The 17908-nt window shown below is 44.6% G+C and overlaps 1 protein-coding gene across 5 annotated transcripts in view; it reads left to right on the top strand.

The window, feature by feature from the left end:
- Slc10a7 (solute carrier family 10, member 7) overlaps positions 1-17908 on the top strand; it is a 224314-nt gene that overhangs the window by 175381 nt on the left and 31025 nt on the right. For all 5 annotated transcript variants that reach the window (NM_001010948.2, XM_039097586.2, XM_039097585.2 and 2 more), the window contains 3 exons: positions 2170-2253; positions 11020-11185; positions 12499-12550. In NM_001010948.2, coding sequence (NP_001010948.1) covers positions 2170-2253; positions 11020-11185; positions 12499-12550 — 302 coding nt within the window. The remainder of the gene's footprint in view (positions 1-2169; positions 2254-11019; positions 11186-12498; positions 12551-17908) is intronic.

The following is a 17908-nucleotide window of genomic DNA, read 5'->3' as shown; positions in this document are numbered from 1 at the left end:
ACCAGAAGGGATTGGTGCCCATGACTGGGTAGGGGTTCCTGTGTCCCTGGATCCTGGGATCCCAGTTACTTCAGGGGTTGGGGCAGATGTTGTGGCCTCCTCACCTCTGATCCTGAGCATCTGAGTACCTGGGAGTCGGGCTTCCTCTGGGTGTTGTGGGACTGGGTACAGAGCCTGAGCCCAAACTATTCTTTGGTTTCTTGTGCTCTCTAGATCTTAGGAGCCTATGGGTTGCCTGGTAGGAAGTACTTCTGAGTCCCTGCCTGATGTGACCACTGGGGATTCTGGGTAGAATTTTTTTCCAGTTATTAGGAGCTAACAAGCAGAAATGGGGATGGGCTTAAGGGGAGAGTTGTGGGAGTCCTCAGGAGGAGGGAGGAAGGCTGGCTCTTCCATGAGCATCTGTGGAGTCCACAGGTAAAGGAAGAAGAGAGAGAAGATGGACCCCTATAAATGGTCTGCTAACTGACTGGGACTGAGAGTAGGGCATCGAATGGGAGCGTGGGGAGGAGGGTGAACATAACCTACTTGATTCTCTGGCTGCAGAGGCCAGTGGATTTCCGGGCAGAGACTGCCTCATGTTGGCAGGTGAGACCAAGGGATTGGGTGAGGGAGGGAGTCTATAGGACTGTTGGTTCCCTGGGGGTGGGGGTGGGGGGTAAAAACATCTCCTATCTGATTCTCTGGCCAGGGTTGCCAATATGTGTCCAAGGAGAGACTGAAGAAACCAAAAAGATTTTAGGAAATCCTTTGGAGAGCACTCAGAAGTCAAAGCTGGATGTGGTAGGGATAGCCTGTGTAGAAAGATCCCAAATCAAATCTATGAGATGGCAGTAAAAACATTGGGTCTGCATCACTATTCTGAGATATTGGTGTCATCCCCCCAAGTACATGATTTGTTTTTGACATTCTGCCCTCAGTCATTGCTGCCTCTTTGTCCAGGGACAAAATTATTTTCTAAAAGGCATTCTTAACTCTGATTTAACAGATAAATAGGAAATTTGAGGTCCTATCTATAGGAGGTTTAAGAGCAAGTTACAGGGACAAGGAGGAGAATGGTGTGGCTTCAGAGAAGGTTGTTATGACAAGGGCTGAAGAGGAATAAGAATATGTATGTGTGAGCCAGGCTCTCGCTGGCCAGAGAGGTTTGAGTGGGAGGAGGAGGTTGGGGAAGTTCACAGGGAAACAGTGATTCCTGAGAGCTGATGCTGCGTGACTGTGGATAGATGAACGTCACAGAGCTCTGTGAGGCTGACATGGCAGCGTCAGCAAAGGGAGAAGGAGAACAAGGTTCGTGATCATGGTGGGGCACTCAAATGTTGACAGAGGTGTATTGAAATTTTAAGTTGAAAACTGAAGACTGGAAAAGTGTCTCGGGAGGTAAATAGTTTGCTGCACAAGCATTTGAGGACGTGAGTTCAAATCCCCAGGACTCTTCATAAGGCTGAACACAGAAGTGCATGGCTAGCTCTCCTAACATGAGCTCTGAGGCTAAGATGGGGAATTGCAGGCAGCTACCCTGATGTTCACAGCAGTGAACGAGAAGCCCCATTTCAGACAAAGTGGAATGCGAGGGCCAGTGTCTGAGGTTGTCTTCTCACACGCACAGACATACCAAACACACAGACAGATGCGAAAAGAAGAAAAGGCTTTGCTTTGAGATGTCTCTCCTTTGCTAGAACTTGTATAACAACGAATTGTAAAGGATTTAAGATTCTATTTGATTTAAGAAAAGTTAGACAATAGTTTACATACATCACTAAAATTGTCATCCAGAGAAGAGAATGAGACATGTTTGTTTAGTCTAGGAATCTACAAGTGGATGAAATAATCACTTAATTTATGACTGTAGGTAAAATACTGTGGTACAAGTAAAATAACTCTACCATCCAAGAGTGTTAATAAAAAGCAATTTAAGATGATTGTGTAACTTCAGTTTTTCTTAATCTTAGTTTTACCATAGAATTATATGTTTAAATACTTCATAGTCTATTTATGTTAAAATTTAAAGATCGGAGGTAACTTCACCTCATTGTTGATTACTGCCAAATTTTTTGGTGCTCGTGAAAAAGATTTAAGGGAATGAAATTCACCTCTTGCATTGCTGACTTAGCGTCCGTCTTTGCCGTGGTTCACAGTGAGCCTAACTCCTGCTCTCCTGTTTTGCAGCTCGGCTCATCCTCTTCCGTGCCTTTTACATCGATTTTCTCTCAGCTCTTTATGACGGTGGTGGTTCCTCTTGTTATCGGACAGGTAAGGTTGTCTAGCCGCTCTTTTCTAGACAGGTCACACTGAGAATTCTTCAGTAAGGTCAGAGCATGTGGGGGAAGAAAATAAGAAAGGAAGACTGAAAACACATTTTTTTCCACATTTTCATCTTTGAACTTTCAGTTAACAACATTAAACCACTTTGCCCTTGGTTTTCTACACAAAAATTGCCAACAGATGCAAGTTGGATTCTAGAAACATCCATTCTTCTTAAACAACAGGGACCCTTGTACAGTAGCTGCCTATGACATTGCTATATAACTTATTTGTAAGCATGCATATGTAAAATGAAGGTCTTTGTTTCTTGGTAATATGTTACTTTGGGGGTTTAAGCCTTGGGAACGAGAGTCTAATGAATGAACGAATGTGGTGGGTCTTAGAGAAGCAGTCTGCAAGGATGCCTCATATTCACAGACCACAAGAGCAACTGCACCCCAAATTCATTTCTACCTTTCATTTGCTGGATGACCCTGGGCAAGCATTTTAATCTCCCTAGCTGCCAGTCACAATTTATTAAATATTCTAATTACAGCACCACAAAGTGTTGTTGTGAAATACTGATAGGTATAAAGTTCTTGCCGTGTAGTCTGACACAGTGAACACTCTATAGCTTCGGTCATTGTTTTCATCATCAGATTGCCTGTGTACACCAAATACGAAGCAACTCTTTCAAATGTGGTCCATAAATACGGCATCCATACAGACAGTGCTTAGTACTGTCTTCAGTGGGGTTCTGTGGGCAGAGGATTCTGAGACAAGTTTTGTACAAGATGTGTGTAGGGGTGAAAAAAGCAAGCTTCCCACCCAAGACTTCCACTGCTCTAATGCTGAGCTCTGGGGCTGCTCCGCCCCTCTGAGTGGTCCTATATTAGGGAGGAACACGTAGTCTTCATATTTCTCACAGTCATTTCAGGCTGGCCTCACTCACACCCCTAGGGACTAGGTGGCAAACAGATCAGGTGATCCATCCAGAGCACCATAGCATCCTCTACACAGACACTTTTAAAATTAATTTTACACTTAGAAAATAGGCTAACTTTAGCATAATTGGGGTGATTTAAAAGCAGTCAGATTACAACTTAGTTAAATACAAAACAACAGTTGAAAAATACACCCCCATGCCAGTCACACAATGAGGGTCTCGAATAAACAAACATATCCCTGCTACCTGCGTAGCCTCGGACCGTTTCTCACCCCGGCTCACCTGGACCTTCCTCAGTTTCTGTTCATTCCTTCAGATAGAGTGTCCTTCTGCCTACCTCCCACCTAGCTTCTTATTCATCTGACTCTTGAACTCACCTCCCATTTGAACCATTGGTGCTCCCCCTTTCAGTACTGAGCGCCCTATCCAACTCCTGTCTCAGCCCTTCTCATGACGTGTGTTTATTCTGTATGCTTCTTGACTGTTTCCCTGGCTGCATGGCTCGCTCCGTGAGTTTGGAAGCCATATTTATTTTATTTCCCGTTATATTCCCAGGCAGCAGGTATTCATCCAGTAAGTGCAAGCAGAATGGATCAATGAAAAGAAAACAGGACTTTGTTTCCGTGCGGTGGACTCTTTTCTTGTTGAGGCATAAGCACCCCTCTCTACCCTCATTTCTCCATTGTGATAGCATCAGTGCGTTTTCACGCTTCCCATGATAACTTAGAACACAGAAGTCTTCTTAGTGGATCTTGGAAAATCTATATTAACAGTAAATACTTGGTTTAACACATGGACAAAAACATGCATGCCCACATAATTCAGTCTTTAAGTACGTAGAGTACTATCAGCATTCATTAACTATGTAGAGTACTATCAGCATTCATGCAAGAGTCTTTACCCAAGATCGGGTTGGTAGATTGCCAATGCTCTGTGTGCCCAGCAGTGAAACATTCAGTACTACTCATGCTACTCATGCTACTCATGCTACTCATGCTACTCTCCCGTGAACTAGAAGCAGAGGTGATTCCTTCCCAAGTATTTTGTTCAGCGCTTCTACCTGTATTTGCTCAGCGTGTCAGGCGGTCTGAGCTCCGCTAGGCACTTGGTTGCTCACAGGTGGATTTGGTGCCATGCTCAGTGGCAGGATTTAAGCGACACAGAAAGATTGACAGAGAGAGCTTCAACTTACGCACAGGGGCCCAGCACTCACTTTTCCTGGATTGCTATTTCTTCAGGATTATGTTTTGAGGTCTGTACGTAGCATTGTAGCTCAGTGATAACGATGACCTTTTCTTTCCCGGCAGTCACCTACAAAAGAAATCTTGACAACAAAATTGAGTGCAGTTGTCCCTCAGGCTCTAAGGGGATTGGTTCTAGAGTCCCTACAAACAAACTCCAGGGGTTTTCGAGTCTAAAAATAGCATGGTGTTTGCACATAGCATACACATGTCCTCTACAGATTATTTATAAATGTGATCAATAGCATTCACATGTGGTGTAAGTAGTTTAAGAATAGTAAGGAAAATAAGTCTGTACAGATGCAATAAGTTTTTTCGAATACTTTTCATTTATAAATCCGTGGGTTCAGGAGTGTACAGTATTCTACAGACCCCTGACAGGAGGAAATGCAGTATTTTAAGGAAGAATTTCCTCTTCCTAAAGCACAGGCCATGCTTTCAGACAAACAGCAGGCTCATGCGGGTGTGGACCAGTCTGAGCAGCTCAGTTCTCAGGCACCAACCACTTTCCTCCTCTCTGCTCATGCAGTGAGAGATTCTTCCAGCTCGAGAGCCTGTCATCTGGTGCACTTCACTTCGCTCTGACCCAGCTTACAGGCCATAGGAGCATTGAAAACTCTGCAGCCTTAGCCCCACCCTTCCCTCCTTTGAGAACCTTCACAAAAGCCCATCCCATTTGCGCCTGGCCACCTACCTGGTCTGTGTGTATAACTTAGCTGCTCAGATCTCAGACACAACATGAGCTTCGTCCACTCATTCTCACCTCAGTCCAGCTCCACTTACTTCATGGACTCCCAGCAGAGCTCTCTGCATGGTGCAGTGATCGCATAGTCCCCTCATGCTTTAAATCCATGGCATCAAATTAAAAATGTCACCTGAAACCTGTACACGACCCCACTTCATGTGAGGTTTCCTTCTCTCTTCATTGTCTCCCCCACCCTCTGTCTTAGATCCTGTGTACTTCCCTTGCAGCCCCACCCTACCCTGATGTTGGAGCCTTTGCCCCAGCCCTTACCTCCCCACCTCTTAGGCTGTCCCGAAGCCTCCTCCACTGGCTGCCTCAGGTGCCACTAGTCACACTCAAGCTTCCTCATGTAAACGTCTCTTAGTACACTTCATTTCTTGCTTCTTGCTGAGTGGGTCGGTTGTTTTCATTCGGCTCCTGACTAGAATGTAAGCTCCCCAAAGACAGAGACCTGTCTGCTTAGTTTATCTCTGTGTTGATACTCAAGCCACACCCCATTATACCTAAATTGTATAATGTGACCTTTGAGGACCTCGTAGGAAGTGTGCATGGATGTGTCCAGAGGAAACTGATACTTGGCAACATTAGTAACAAAAAGGGCCGAACTGCAAAAGCAAGCAACTCTACAATTTACTATAGGAATCTTTTAAAATAAGGTATTATTTCTTAAACAAAACAACCTGGGGAAGAAAAAAAGGGTGAGTCTGTGAGCTGAGCAAAGGTCCTGAGCCTTTACCACAGTGACACAGCATCAGAATACAACTTTGACTCTGTTCTGGTAGTGGGTTTCACTTCTCTGTCTTTTCTCCAAGGAATGCTGGCTTTTGTTTGAAGTCCCCACCTTGCTTGAGTATCTGCCAGGCTTGCATAGGTCTTCCAGTTCTGCCTGACTGTCCTTGAGGAAGGAAAATTTGTATGGTTTTACTGTTTTCCTCCCTTCCTGACAAGCCGAGCTCTAAGTGTGTGCAGATGCCCCTTTTATGCGTCGTATTTAAGGATGATTTATGAATAAACATTAAAGAACCGGAGTTCCTATCACCTTGCATTGTTTTCTATCACCCTGGTTAGTTTTCAGAGTAGCACAGCACAGCCCACCTTGTCTGTCTGTGAGTTAACAGTGAAGCTCATGTCCGTCTGTTAGCACGAGGCCTTTCCACTGGTGAGGTGTTGCAGCTCGCAGCTGGCCATTCCTGTTGAGTGGGTGTTAGTGTAGCTGAACGCAGCTCGTGTTCTTAGTTCTCCAGCATTTTGCACATGTGAGGTTCAACTGGACCTGTGCGTGCATGCGTGCGTGTGTGTGTGTGTGCGTGCGTGCGTGTGTGTGCGTGCGTGCATGCGTGTGTGTGCATGCGTGCGTGTGTGTGCATGCGTGTGTGTGCGCGTGCATGCGTGTGTGTGTGCATGCGTGCGTGTGTGTGTGCGTGTGTGTGTGTGCGTGCGTGCGTGTGTGTGCATGCGTGTGTGTGCGCGTGCATGTGTGTGTGTGCATGCGTGTGTGTGTGCGCGTGCGTGTGTGCGTGCATGCGTGTGTGTGTGTGTGTGTGTGTGTGTGTGCATGCGTGCGTGTGTGTGTGTTGCTAGCACATTGTTTCGTGGGCTGTGATGTGCTATCAACAGTGAGATGCGTCACCAACCCAGAACCAGAATTGAGAATGAGAACCACTTACCTCACACAAGCTGTGTCTACAGCATTTTTGGCCCAGTCAGTTACTCCATCCTTCTTTTTTTTTTTTTTTTTTAAAGATTTATTTATTTTTTGTATACGATTACACACACAGATCCCATTACAGATGGTTGTGAGCCACCATGTGGTTGCTGGGATTTGAACTCAGGACCTCTGGAAGAGCAGTCAGTGCTCTAACCACTGAGCCCTCTCTCCAGCCCTCCTCCATCCTTCTTACTACAGCTATGATCACAGATGAGCCACAGGGAAGTTAAGGGAGGATTCAGGGTCAGTCTGTACGTTGACCTGATACTGGGTTCTCTCAGCAAATGGAGAGCACATCCTTCCTCACCGTGTGACTAGCTTCTCATCTTTTATGCAGAATGTCTGGGCCCTCTTTGCCTCTGTTGTCAACTGTATTCCCAGCAAGATGTCAGTAACATCGGTCTGAGAATGGAATGAAGTAAAAGGAATGAATTTTCCCCAACTGATGTTTATTTTCACTCTTAGATGAGTTACCACTGATAGATGTTTCCAATTTATTACTTATTTATACTTTTTTCAAAGTATACCAATATTATTTTAAGCCTAGTCAATATTTAATAAAACATTTTAAGAGAAAAGTGTTATAAACACTGGCTTTAACACCACCAGCCTGACAACATCCATTGAACAGGAAGATAATAAAGCTCAACCCTCTTTATGAAAATACGTGAATTATTGCAATAGAGGGCAAGCACCAAAGAACCTGAAACCACCAGAAGAAAAATAAAATGTAAGACTCAGGCCTAACATGAACTATCCATCACACATTCTTACCCCAAACTCGATTTATAAGTGTAAAGACAGAGTAGAAAGAAAAAGTAGGGGAATACATTGACCAAAAAGATTAAGAAAACGCAGATGATGAGTGTGGGGCTTCACGGTCATCCTGACTGTCAACCTCTCTTCACCTAGGATGGGCCACTTTTACTGGTTTCTAAACTGAAGTCACACTGCACCTGATATGAAGCACAGCTTATTGGGAATGCAGTCAAGTTTAATTTTCCTGTAGCCATGCCTGCTATTTAATTTAAAATAACGAAAATCAAAATATTAAGGATGAGACAATAAAAGGAACGCCTTCCTGGGGAGACGTTTCCCCTGCTCTACTGGGAAAAGCAAGCAGTTAATGAGGACTCGTCAGTTAATTTTTAATGCCTAAGTTTCTCTGAGCACTGAGGACAAATGAAGTTAGGATAAGTTCTAAGCAGACATATACCTGGCCATCTCACCTGGATTCCTCTTCCTGCCTCAGACCGATCTGTCTTTGTTCCTGGGAATTCTATCAGGGACAGGCTCAGCATGTGCTGGTCTCTGACAAAGCTTTGGTTCCTGTATGGTCACCAACACTGCCAATGAAGCCAAAGTGTAGAGAGTTTTTAGATGGCACAAATTTCTCAGAAATACGGCATGACTGTGACAGAAGCAGTTGCTAAACTGCAGGACGAACGACGCTGTCTGGAGCTGTGGGCAGACTGCCTGTGTGAGGTACATCAGCTGCTCTTCACTCGGATTCTCTTTCCAACTGCACACTGCAAAAATGGCTTCTCTGAGAACTGAATTTAAAGCAAGATGGAGAGGCTCTGTAGAGCTAGAAAGATATAGAATGCTTGACTGAGGAGACATGGCCAGATACCGTAGTGAGCCTGGAAATCTCCCCTCAGGCTGTGTTCCTCTATGGTTGTCACTGCCCTTGCGGGCTCATCCAGTTCCCAACTTCTACTTGATTCCATCAAGATTAAGTGTCCGGCATTGACCCTTGGATGTTTAGGGTAAGAGGATTCTGACTTGGGGGCCCTTGTGTCTTGCCATATTGAAAGCATCCTACGCTACCACAAGACCGAGTGCCTTGTAATGAAGTTTTGAAGAGACTATTAGGTTAACTAAATCAAATCACTGCTCGTAATATTGATTGATGATTGGAGATTTGCCTTGGCTTTAAGGTGGCTTTGGCTTCCACGCTCTACCCCGTTCATTTATATTTATTTATCTTTGCAGGTGGTGGTGTGGGAGGAGAGACGTGGGCATGCTCACTTTGGGAATTGGGATCAGAGAGGGGATTCTATGTTTTTAACTCTTCTATACTAGAGGAAGTGTAAATGTTCCGTTGGGCGGTGGTGACACACACCTTTGGTCCCAGCACTAGGAGGCAAAGACAGGTGGATTTCTGTGAGTTCAAAGTCAGCCTGGCCTACAGAGATAGGTCCAGGACAGCCAGGGCTACACAGAGAAAGCCTGTCTCAAAAACCAAATTAAAATAAAAAAAGGAGTAAATGTTATCATTTATGTCTATTTATTTTTAAAGCAACTGGACTTTTAATATTTTGAAGGCTCTATTTGTGATATAACATATTATGAATGACCTAAATGGAGTCCCTTCCTTGTCATGTTTGAGCAAGGGTCTTCCTGTCACTCATGGCACCTCACTCATCGTTATCTAGAATTCCTTCCGTGCACCAGCCCCTGACCCTGGGCAACACTCCTGCTCTGATCCCTTCACAGTGCTTTTTCAAGTCTAAGAAATGAACACCAATAAATAAAAGAAAACAGTTTGAGAACTCTCCTTGCCTATCAGTATTATTACTTTAAGGTCTGCTTTTTAAAGAATCGTAACCATTGTTGGTCAGTCTACAATGTACTTCATTCGTGCTGTACACAACCTTGAAGCTGTGTCCCTGCACCCGGTACCCAGTGATCGCCTTTCTCCGGAGCTCTTACGGAGGGACGGGCAGTTTACTCAGTCCATGAGCTGCGGTCTTTCTCCAGGAGGCTTGACTGAGAGAGTGTGGTATCCCTTGTTATTGCCAGTGGGAACAACTTCTGGGGGAAGCCTGAAACCATGGGTGGAACTGAGCATGTACAAATACATATACACATACACAGAATGAGGTTTAATTTATAAGGTAGCCCAGTAAAAGATTAACTACAACCATAACATATAATTGCAATAATAAGCCATAATGAAATTTATTCGCGGTTTGTGAATTGTTTATTTCTTGAATTTTCACTTGCCATATTCAGAGGGAATTTGACTCTTAAAGCTACAGAAAACAACCATGACTAGGAGAGAGAACTTTAACTTGTTTTGTTTCTAATATTCTTAAGGTCGTGATCCATTACAAATTTAGCCTCTTTGATGGCAGGGTGGTTGCCAGTAGAACCCCTTTACCTTACAGAGGTTCCCTGACCTCATTACTAATGGATCCCTGGTAACTCGGCCTATTGTGAAATCTCACATTCAGTTATGCAGACAGTGAGTGAATCAAAACTTAAGATTTCTCCACTATTGCCCTTATAATGACACTTTACCAACTCCTTCCAAAGCGAAAAGATGCTTGGAGCTCCATGGCTGACGTGTGTGCCCAAGCAAACAGTGTCACCAGTATCAGACGGTCCTGATTTTAAATAGCTGATTTGGTCTTAAAATCGGAAGGTGCTACACTGTAACTTTTATTTCACAAGTCCTTTTGTAGGAAAGTTAGGACAGGTTTATTCATTTTTAAGTATTAATCTTAGAATTCTAAAAGCGTACAAATGGCATTTGTCTTTGGATTCACAAAAAAACTCTAGATATTCAGATGTGAATTATTTAAACTCCCACAACACATGCACTTTTGCTTTTCAAGCATGAGTTATAATTTAATTAAAAACTTCTGGTGCATTGCTAGTGTTTTAAATATTAATATGTTCCATGGATCACTTTCGATTATCTACTGTCTTGAAATTCTTGAAGATGTCAGATTTTTAAGATTCCCAAAGTCGCACTTGGAATTGTCTGTTGAGGCCAAGGGGACTGTGATAATTACACACATCCATTACTATAGCAGAGGACATAAACTTGGGGGAGGCTTAATGGGCATGTCTCGGTGACAGCCAGCAAAGAGCATTTGGCATGATTAAGGACAGATTTGAATGTGCTTGAAAATTCACTCATTATGGACGCCCAGTGGAAGTTGCACCACAAATACTGAATTCCCCAGAAGACTGGGAAGGCAGGGAAGCTTTGAAATCCACTGCGGCCATCATCCAAATTATTCTCTTCCCACTCTGTCTTTGTGCTGTCAGAATCACTTTGTGGTGCCCAGTTCCACTTCCTGCATCTCAGAGAAGAGACGACCTGTTGATCTCTGTGTTTCAGATCGTCCGAAGATACATCAAGGACTGGCTCGAAAGGAAGAAACCGCCTTTCGGCGTGGTCAGCAGCAGCGTGCTTCTCATGATCATCTACACCACCTTCTGTGACACTTTCTCCAACCCAAACATTGACCTGGACAAATTCAGCCTCATCCTCATACTGTTCATAAGTAAGTCACAAGGCAGGACGTCCTGGCTGTCACCCGGCCTCCTGTGCAGCGCTGGGAAGCAATTTCATGCTCTCTGCTTGGCTAATATTGTTTACTCGCTGACTTGACTTTATCTCTATGTTCTTTTTTTTTTTTTTAAAGGAAAGACATTCTTGTAAAGATTTATTTATTTATTTTGTATATGAGTACACTGTAGCTGTCTTCTGACACACCAGAAGAGGGCATCGAATTCCATTACAGATGGTTGTGAGCCACCATGTGGTTGCTGGGATTTGAACTCAGGACCTCTGGAAGAGCAGTCGGTGCTCTTAACCACTGTGCCATCTCTCCAGCCCCCTATCTCTATGTTCTTTAGAAAGACATCAGCCCTGCATTTGAGTCTTACTCTAGTCCACTTTCTGATCTTTAGTAGTACTGATAGGACAAACTGTAACTTGTGTTACATCCAACCCAATCTGTGTAGCAATTCAATAAGTCACCAAATTAAGTTAAACTCAGTCTGGCCTCTCTCTCTTTTAATATTTATTTATTTGTTTTATGGAAGTACAGTGTCACTGTCTTCAGACACCAGAGAGGGCATCAGATTCCATTACAGATGGTTGTGAGCCACCGGGTGGTTGCTGGGAATTGAACTCAGGACCTCTGGGAGAGCAGTCTGAACCTCTGAGCCCTCAGTCTGATCTATGATTTCGAAAGGACTTGTGACATATGGTGTCATTGTATATTTATAATAATTCAACTGCGTTGGACAATATGTGAGTTTCCCATCGTAGTTTCTAGTTTTATAAAGAAATGGCCTTTGCTTTTCAGGAGCAGCAGACTACAGATGTCAGTAACTGCTAAAGCTTAAACAACTCTGTATTCTAGTCATCCCATAATTCCAAGCGTGACTTTTATTAATAGTGTAATAACAAATAATATTTTATCACTGAGATGAGTTGTTTCACGGTGTGTGTTGTGTTGACGTTTGTGCTGTTCAGCGCCCACTGTAAGCAAATCCTTTTAAAGTGAGCAAATGAGGGGGTTGGGGATTTTCGGTCCCCAGCTCCGGGGGGAGAAAAAAAAAAGTGAGCAAATGAGATCATTCAATCTAAGATCATTAGAGAGGGTTCTAGATCTTCCGAGTGCTAACTCCATCGGCTGTATGTGAGAACAGCTTAAGGCCAGCCATCTGTGCCTCTGTCCGGCTAGCCGTGTATGTTGGCTGAGTTGTGTTTGAATTCAAACAGGCTAGGTCAAGCGCAGCAGGCTGCAGGAGCCTCCCATGGTGCTGGTCCCCACTCACCCACTGTCTTGCTCTGTCTTTTCCTCAGTAGTCTCCATTCAACTGAGCTTCATGCTTCTGACTTTCGTCTTCTCCACACGGTAAGTGATTTGGTATGTCCCATTAGCTTCTCTCAGCGGCCACTGTCCTGCACTTCCTCCTCTCGCTGACCGCTTTCTCTGTGCTGCCTTTAAAACTGCAGACCTTGCTGAAGGGCTGGGCCCATGTCTCATCTCCCTCATGAGCTGTCACAGCCCCTTCATTCTCCTGGCCTCCTTGGCAGCTTTCTGCCGACACTTCCAAGCTGAGACCTTCTGTCTGGGCTTTCTCCTATGTCCCCAAGTTATCGTTTTCCTTACCCTGTACCTATTGTCCACGACTGCCTTAGCACAGTATTTAATATGCAATTAGTCTTTTTCTCTGAACCATCCTCTTCCCCCCTTATGCTTAAATATTCTATCTTACATGTTTTAGCTACTTCATCACATAAACAGTGTATCTTGCTCATGTCCTCCCCTTTCATGCCCTCTCCTTTTGGGTTTGTGTAACCACTGAGTCCAATTAGCACCAGGGTTTGCCATGGCGGACCATCTTATTGGCTTGATCTTATGCAGGCAACCATGGCTTCTGTGACTTCATAAGTGCAGCGGCCATTTTATGACCAAAAGACAGCATTTGTAGCACTCTACAGCTCTTACATTCCCCCTTTCTCTTTGACTCTCTGTGTCTCTCTTTCTCTCTTTCTCCCTCTCTGTGTCTGTCTGTCTGTCTGTCTGTCTGTCTGTCTGTCTGTCTGTCTATACATGGTCTTACAGTGCAGCCTGGCTGGCCTGGAACTCATTTTGTAGACTAAGCTGACTTCAAAGTCACAGAGGCACTCCACCAATCCAGCCATCTTTGCTTTTTGCTGAAGCCTCCATCTCCAGCGTTACTCAAGCCGGACTCCTTACGTCATTGTTTTGTAGATAATCACCTGAGTCTGTCATGCACACTCTACTCCCAGCGTCACTTCCCTCACTCGGGTTCCAGATGCCGTGGCAACTACATTTCTAGCCTCAACTTCTTTTGATACATTTCTTTATGTGTTTTAGTTGGTTGGGTGGGTGGTGGGTTTCTCGTTTGTTTGGTTTTGGGTTTGGCTTTAGAGGGTTTGGGGGGGGGGTGTTTATTTTGTGTTTGTTTGTTTGCTTTTGAGACAAGGTTTCTCTGTGTAGCCCTGGCTTTCCTGGAAGTCACACTGTAGACCAGGCTGGCTTCTACTCACAGAGATCTGCCTGCCTCTGCCACCCAAGTACTGGGATTAAAGGCAGGCGCTACCACCAGGGTCTTACAGCTTGCAGTGATTTGGGTCCTGATGACCACGGCATTGTTCTAATATCTCCAAAGCTTGGCCAGGTCCTACAGAATGAAGCTCACCTTGTGAGTCTGTTTTGCAATTTTGAGAGACCGTGTACATCCATTCTGCCTAAGCTTTATGTTGAGGTAAAATTTCTGTTGTTTCCTAGAAGAACCTCATGCTTTATGATTTGTGTCTGTCACTGAGGCTCTCCCCACGCACATCTTGTTGTCCATGTTCTAGTCCATCTTTCTTGGTGCACCTTGGCTTCCCAAATGCTAGGATTGCAATGTGTCACCATGTGCCACCATGCCCAGCACATCCCTCCAGTTCTTAAAGGCCACACTAAATGCCCCTTCCTTCTTCCACTGGTGGAATTCACTCAATACTTATCACTTATGCCTGGGAAAGGAGAAAGTTGTCAGAGTGCATGGCTCAAGAAAAGAGATGACTCTAGTCCTGCATGACTTTACAAAGTAAACATGTGCTCTCTAAGGGCTACCCTCAGCCAACCTGTGGTCAGACAGCAGAGTATGGAGTGGTAGAGTTGGCTTCCTGGGAGAGACAGTCACCGAGAATGGCTCTCGTGTGAGAACCAGCAGCGATACTCATGTTAGCACACACACAAAGCAGGATGTGGTGGACGGCGTCAGAGGAAGACCCAGATGGGCACTGGTTGTGAGAGAGGTGCACTGGATCAAGTTCCCAGGCCCATGGGCTGTAGGTGTTCACAGTGAATTCTCACAAGATGGACGTCTGGGCTCACGTGGGTTCCTGATGTTCTGCCATGTTTGTGAGAGGATATGTCGAGGCCTCACACTGGGTTCTTGGATTTTGAAGCATTTGATTTAGCTAATTGTTCAGAGTCAATTAAAAAAAAAAAAAGAATTGATTGCTATAATTTGAAGTATTTTTCCAAATTTGAAATTATGATTTATGAAGTAAAAATAAATCCTAGTGCAATTAAGACATAGAGAAAAATATGTGTGTGCTGTTCCTAGTGGCAGAGGTAGTTTTCAAAGCTAGCCATCTTGTCAGATGACATACTTTGTAGATATCCCCTTAGTGATTGAGCATTTCCTGTACAACCATCCTAGTTTCATTTCCTGTTGCTGGGATAAACACCCTGGCTAGAGCAACACAAATGAGACAGGTCTTATGTGGCTCAGGGTTCCAGGCTCCAGTCCAGCACTGAAGGAAGTCAGGAAGCAGCTGGTCACATCACACCCACAGTCAAGGAAGTCAGGAAGCAGCTGGTCACATCACACCCACAGTCAAGGAAGTCAGGAAGCAGCTGGTCACATCATACCCACAGTCAAGGAAGTCAGGAAGCAACTGGTCACATCACACCCACAGTTAAGAAAGTCAGGAAACGGCTGGTCACATCACACCCACAGTCAAGGAAGTCAGGGAGAAACTGGTCACATCACACCCACAGTCAAGGAAGTCAGGAAGCAACTGTCACATCACACCCACTGTCAAGGAAGTCAGGAAGCAGCTGGTCACATCACACCCACAGTCAAGGAAGTCAGGAAGAAACTGGCCACATCACACCCACAGTCAAGGAAGTCAGGAAGCAGCTGGTCACATCACACCCACTGTCCAGAGCAGAGAGCAGTGCACTATGTATGATGCTAGTGCTCAGATATCGTTCTCTACTCATAATCCAGAACCTCCTGCCAAGAGAATAGTGCCACCCACAGTGGGCAGATCTTCCTCCTCAATTAACTTAGACAAGACAGTCCCCCACAAACATACCCATAGGTCAGCCTACGTAGACAGTCCTTCATTAAAACTCCATTTTTCCATATTTATGAATTGTGCCAAGTTTAGAATTAAAACCAATCGTTAAAAACCAGAGGGTGGGAATGGGACTACTGAAGGAGGGGCATTGTGACTACTTCAATTAAACCACTGAATTATGAATGTACAATAGACTGCTCTTTCATCAGGACCTGGTCTTGAAATCTGCTTCGCTACCATATCCACTGTGCTTTGAATTTTTCCTAGCCCACTGTTATATGTGCCTTGGCAAACCACACAGTGGAGTAGCAGTATTTATGTGCCCATCCTCCAGGGTGATGGTCTGTAGCCCAGAAGTAGCCTGTTAAATACTGGGCAGTTTGCAACAGAATAAAATTTAGGAAATGGCTTTCGTGCTGTTTCTTACTGAGAAATCTCATAGTCCATCAGGATCTGACTCAAGGAGGAAAAAGATACCTGCCTCCGACCAGCCTTTGTCCAGGGGACTGTGTGAATGATGCTTTGTGTAAATGGACGGCCACCTGATGATACTGCTACGTCTTAATGCTGTTTGTCAGAGGAGGACCCATGTTTACAGTTTAATGTAGGAACTTGCCTAAAAGTCAGATTGTCCTTCCAAGTAATACACCTAAAGTTGAAACCTTTTTTATTTCATGTTTTCAGAATGCTTTACCATTCACCATTGTTTTAAAATGTATTTCAGTTACTTTCGAAATTCATAATATTGGGGCTGGAGAGACGGCTGGGCAACTGTGACCGTTTGCTCCTCTTAGAAGACTGGAGTTTGGTCCCAGGCCCCACACTAGGTGGCTCACAACACCTGTTAGAGGTGGTAACTCCTGTTCCAGGATCTGATGCCCTCCTCTGGCCTCCTGGAGCCTGTATTCAGTGTGTATATAGCTCGCGCACGCGCACACACACACACACACACACACACACACACACATAATTTAAAATAATAAAAATAAAACTTATACCCATAATACATATTTCACTTAGGGTCTTTGTAAACAATGTTTAGATGAGTTCTTCAAAATCATACACACACAACAATTGTCACAGGTCCCAAGGTCTGTAACCGAGGTCTTTTTGGGGTCTGTTTATTTTCTTTTCCTACTTCTGCGTCTTTCTTACTTGTAATTCATGAAATCTGCCTGTCCCCCATCTCTTTCTCCCTCCCCTGGCTCCCCCATTTCTTCCCTTCTTTTCCCTTTCTTATCCCTGCCCCCCACCCTGTATTTATTTTTTGCATACCAGCTCAGTTAATCTAGAATCAGTCTGGGCCTGAAAGGAAACTCGTGTCCCTATCCAAATCCTTCCCTTGTTCCTACCACGCATAGCTCCATGCTGAAGATATGCATTTGGTAGAAAGAGAGACCTAGTGGGAAAATTGAGCTTCCTTGCCACCCCTTGCCTCTCTAATTAGGGTTTCTTCGGGTCTGGATGTCACCATTCCAAGGAGCACTGAAACTGCTGGCAAGCGATTATTCTACACTCCCGTATGTCTGTTTGCAGAGTAGCGCTAGGTCCAGAATCCCAACACCAGACTCCAGTGGACTTGAGTTTCAGCCTTCCTTGCACAATATGCTTGTCATTTTTGCTGCTTTTTCCTTATGAAAAAATGACAGTGTGTATCTCATAAGGACACCGAGAGGTCACAAAACCCTTGTCTTGCAGGCCCAAATGCAAAGTAGGTACTCAGTAAATGTAAGGCTCACTAGGACATTTATGTCATCCAGATAGCTTGTCACAGTGAAATTCAGTACTAGAAAGAGGGAGTTGGCTCCTCTGACTTGGCTGCCGTCCAGTGTCCTTTCTCTGCCACAGTTGCTAGGAATGAGACTTGACCATCAGTGGCAGGTCAGCCATACACAGCGAGCGCTCAGAACTGCTACAGCTTTGGAAGCCTGTCCCAGTTCTGTTGTTTTGTTTTGATACTGAAAAGACTTAGGAAAAGAAAGCAGTAATGGTTAGAGTGTACGGAGGATCCTGTAGTTGTCACTGGAGTGCAGAAGGGAGTCTATGTGTACATGCCAGTCTCACCACAGTCTCGAGAGGAGCAGCTGCAGGGAGAAGGGAGATGGGGCTTAGTATTAGTTCCACAGCTGCGTACATTTGGAAGTGAGAGGGAAGCTCGTCTAGTGCCACACAGATTGTGACCAGTGAGGTGCCAGGGTCTTGGTAAAAGGCAAAACAAAAGGCCAACAAAGGGCGCCTGTCTCAGGACCTTTTCTGCCCCACATTCTGTGTTTCTGCTAGAGAAACCTGACATGCCTTCCTCTGTGGGTACAGAGGAAGACAAAGTAAATATTACGTGGAAACGGCTGATTGAAAGCTTTGTTAGAGAGAATTCTTAAGA

Source organism: Rattus norvegicus, chromosome 19 (genome assembly GCF_036323735.1).
Source record: "Rattus norvegicus strain BN/NHsdMcwi chromosome 19, GRCr8, whole genome shotgun sequence".
In the NCBI taxonomy this organism is placed as follows: Eukaryota; Metazoa; Chordata; class Mammalia; order Rodentia; family Muridae; genus Rattus; species Rattus norvegicus.
Note: the sequence above shows the minus strand (reverse complement) of the source record. Positions and strands in the feature narration are given on the sequence as shown.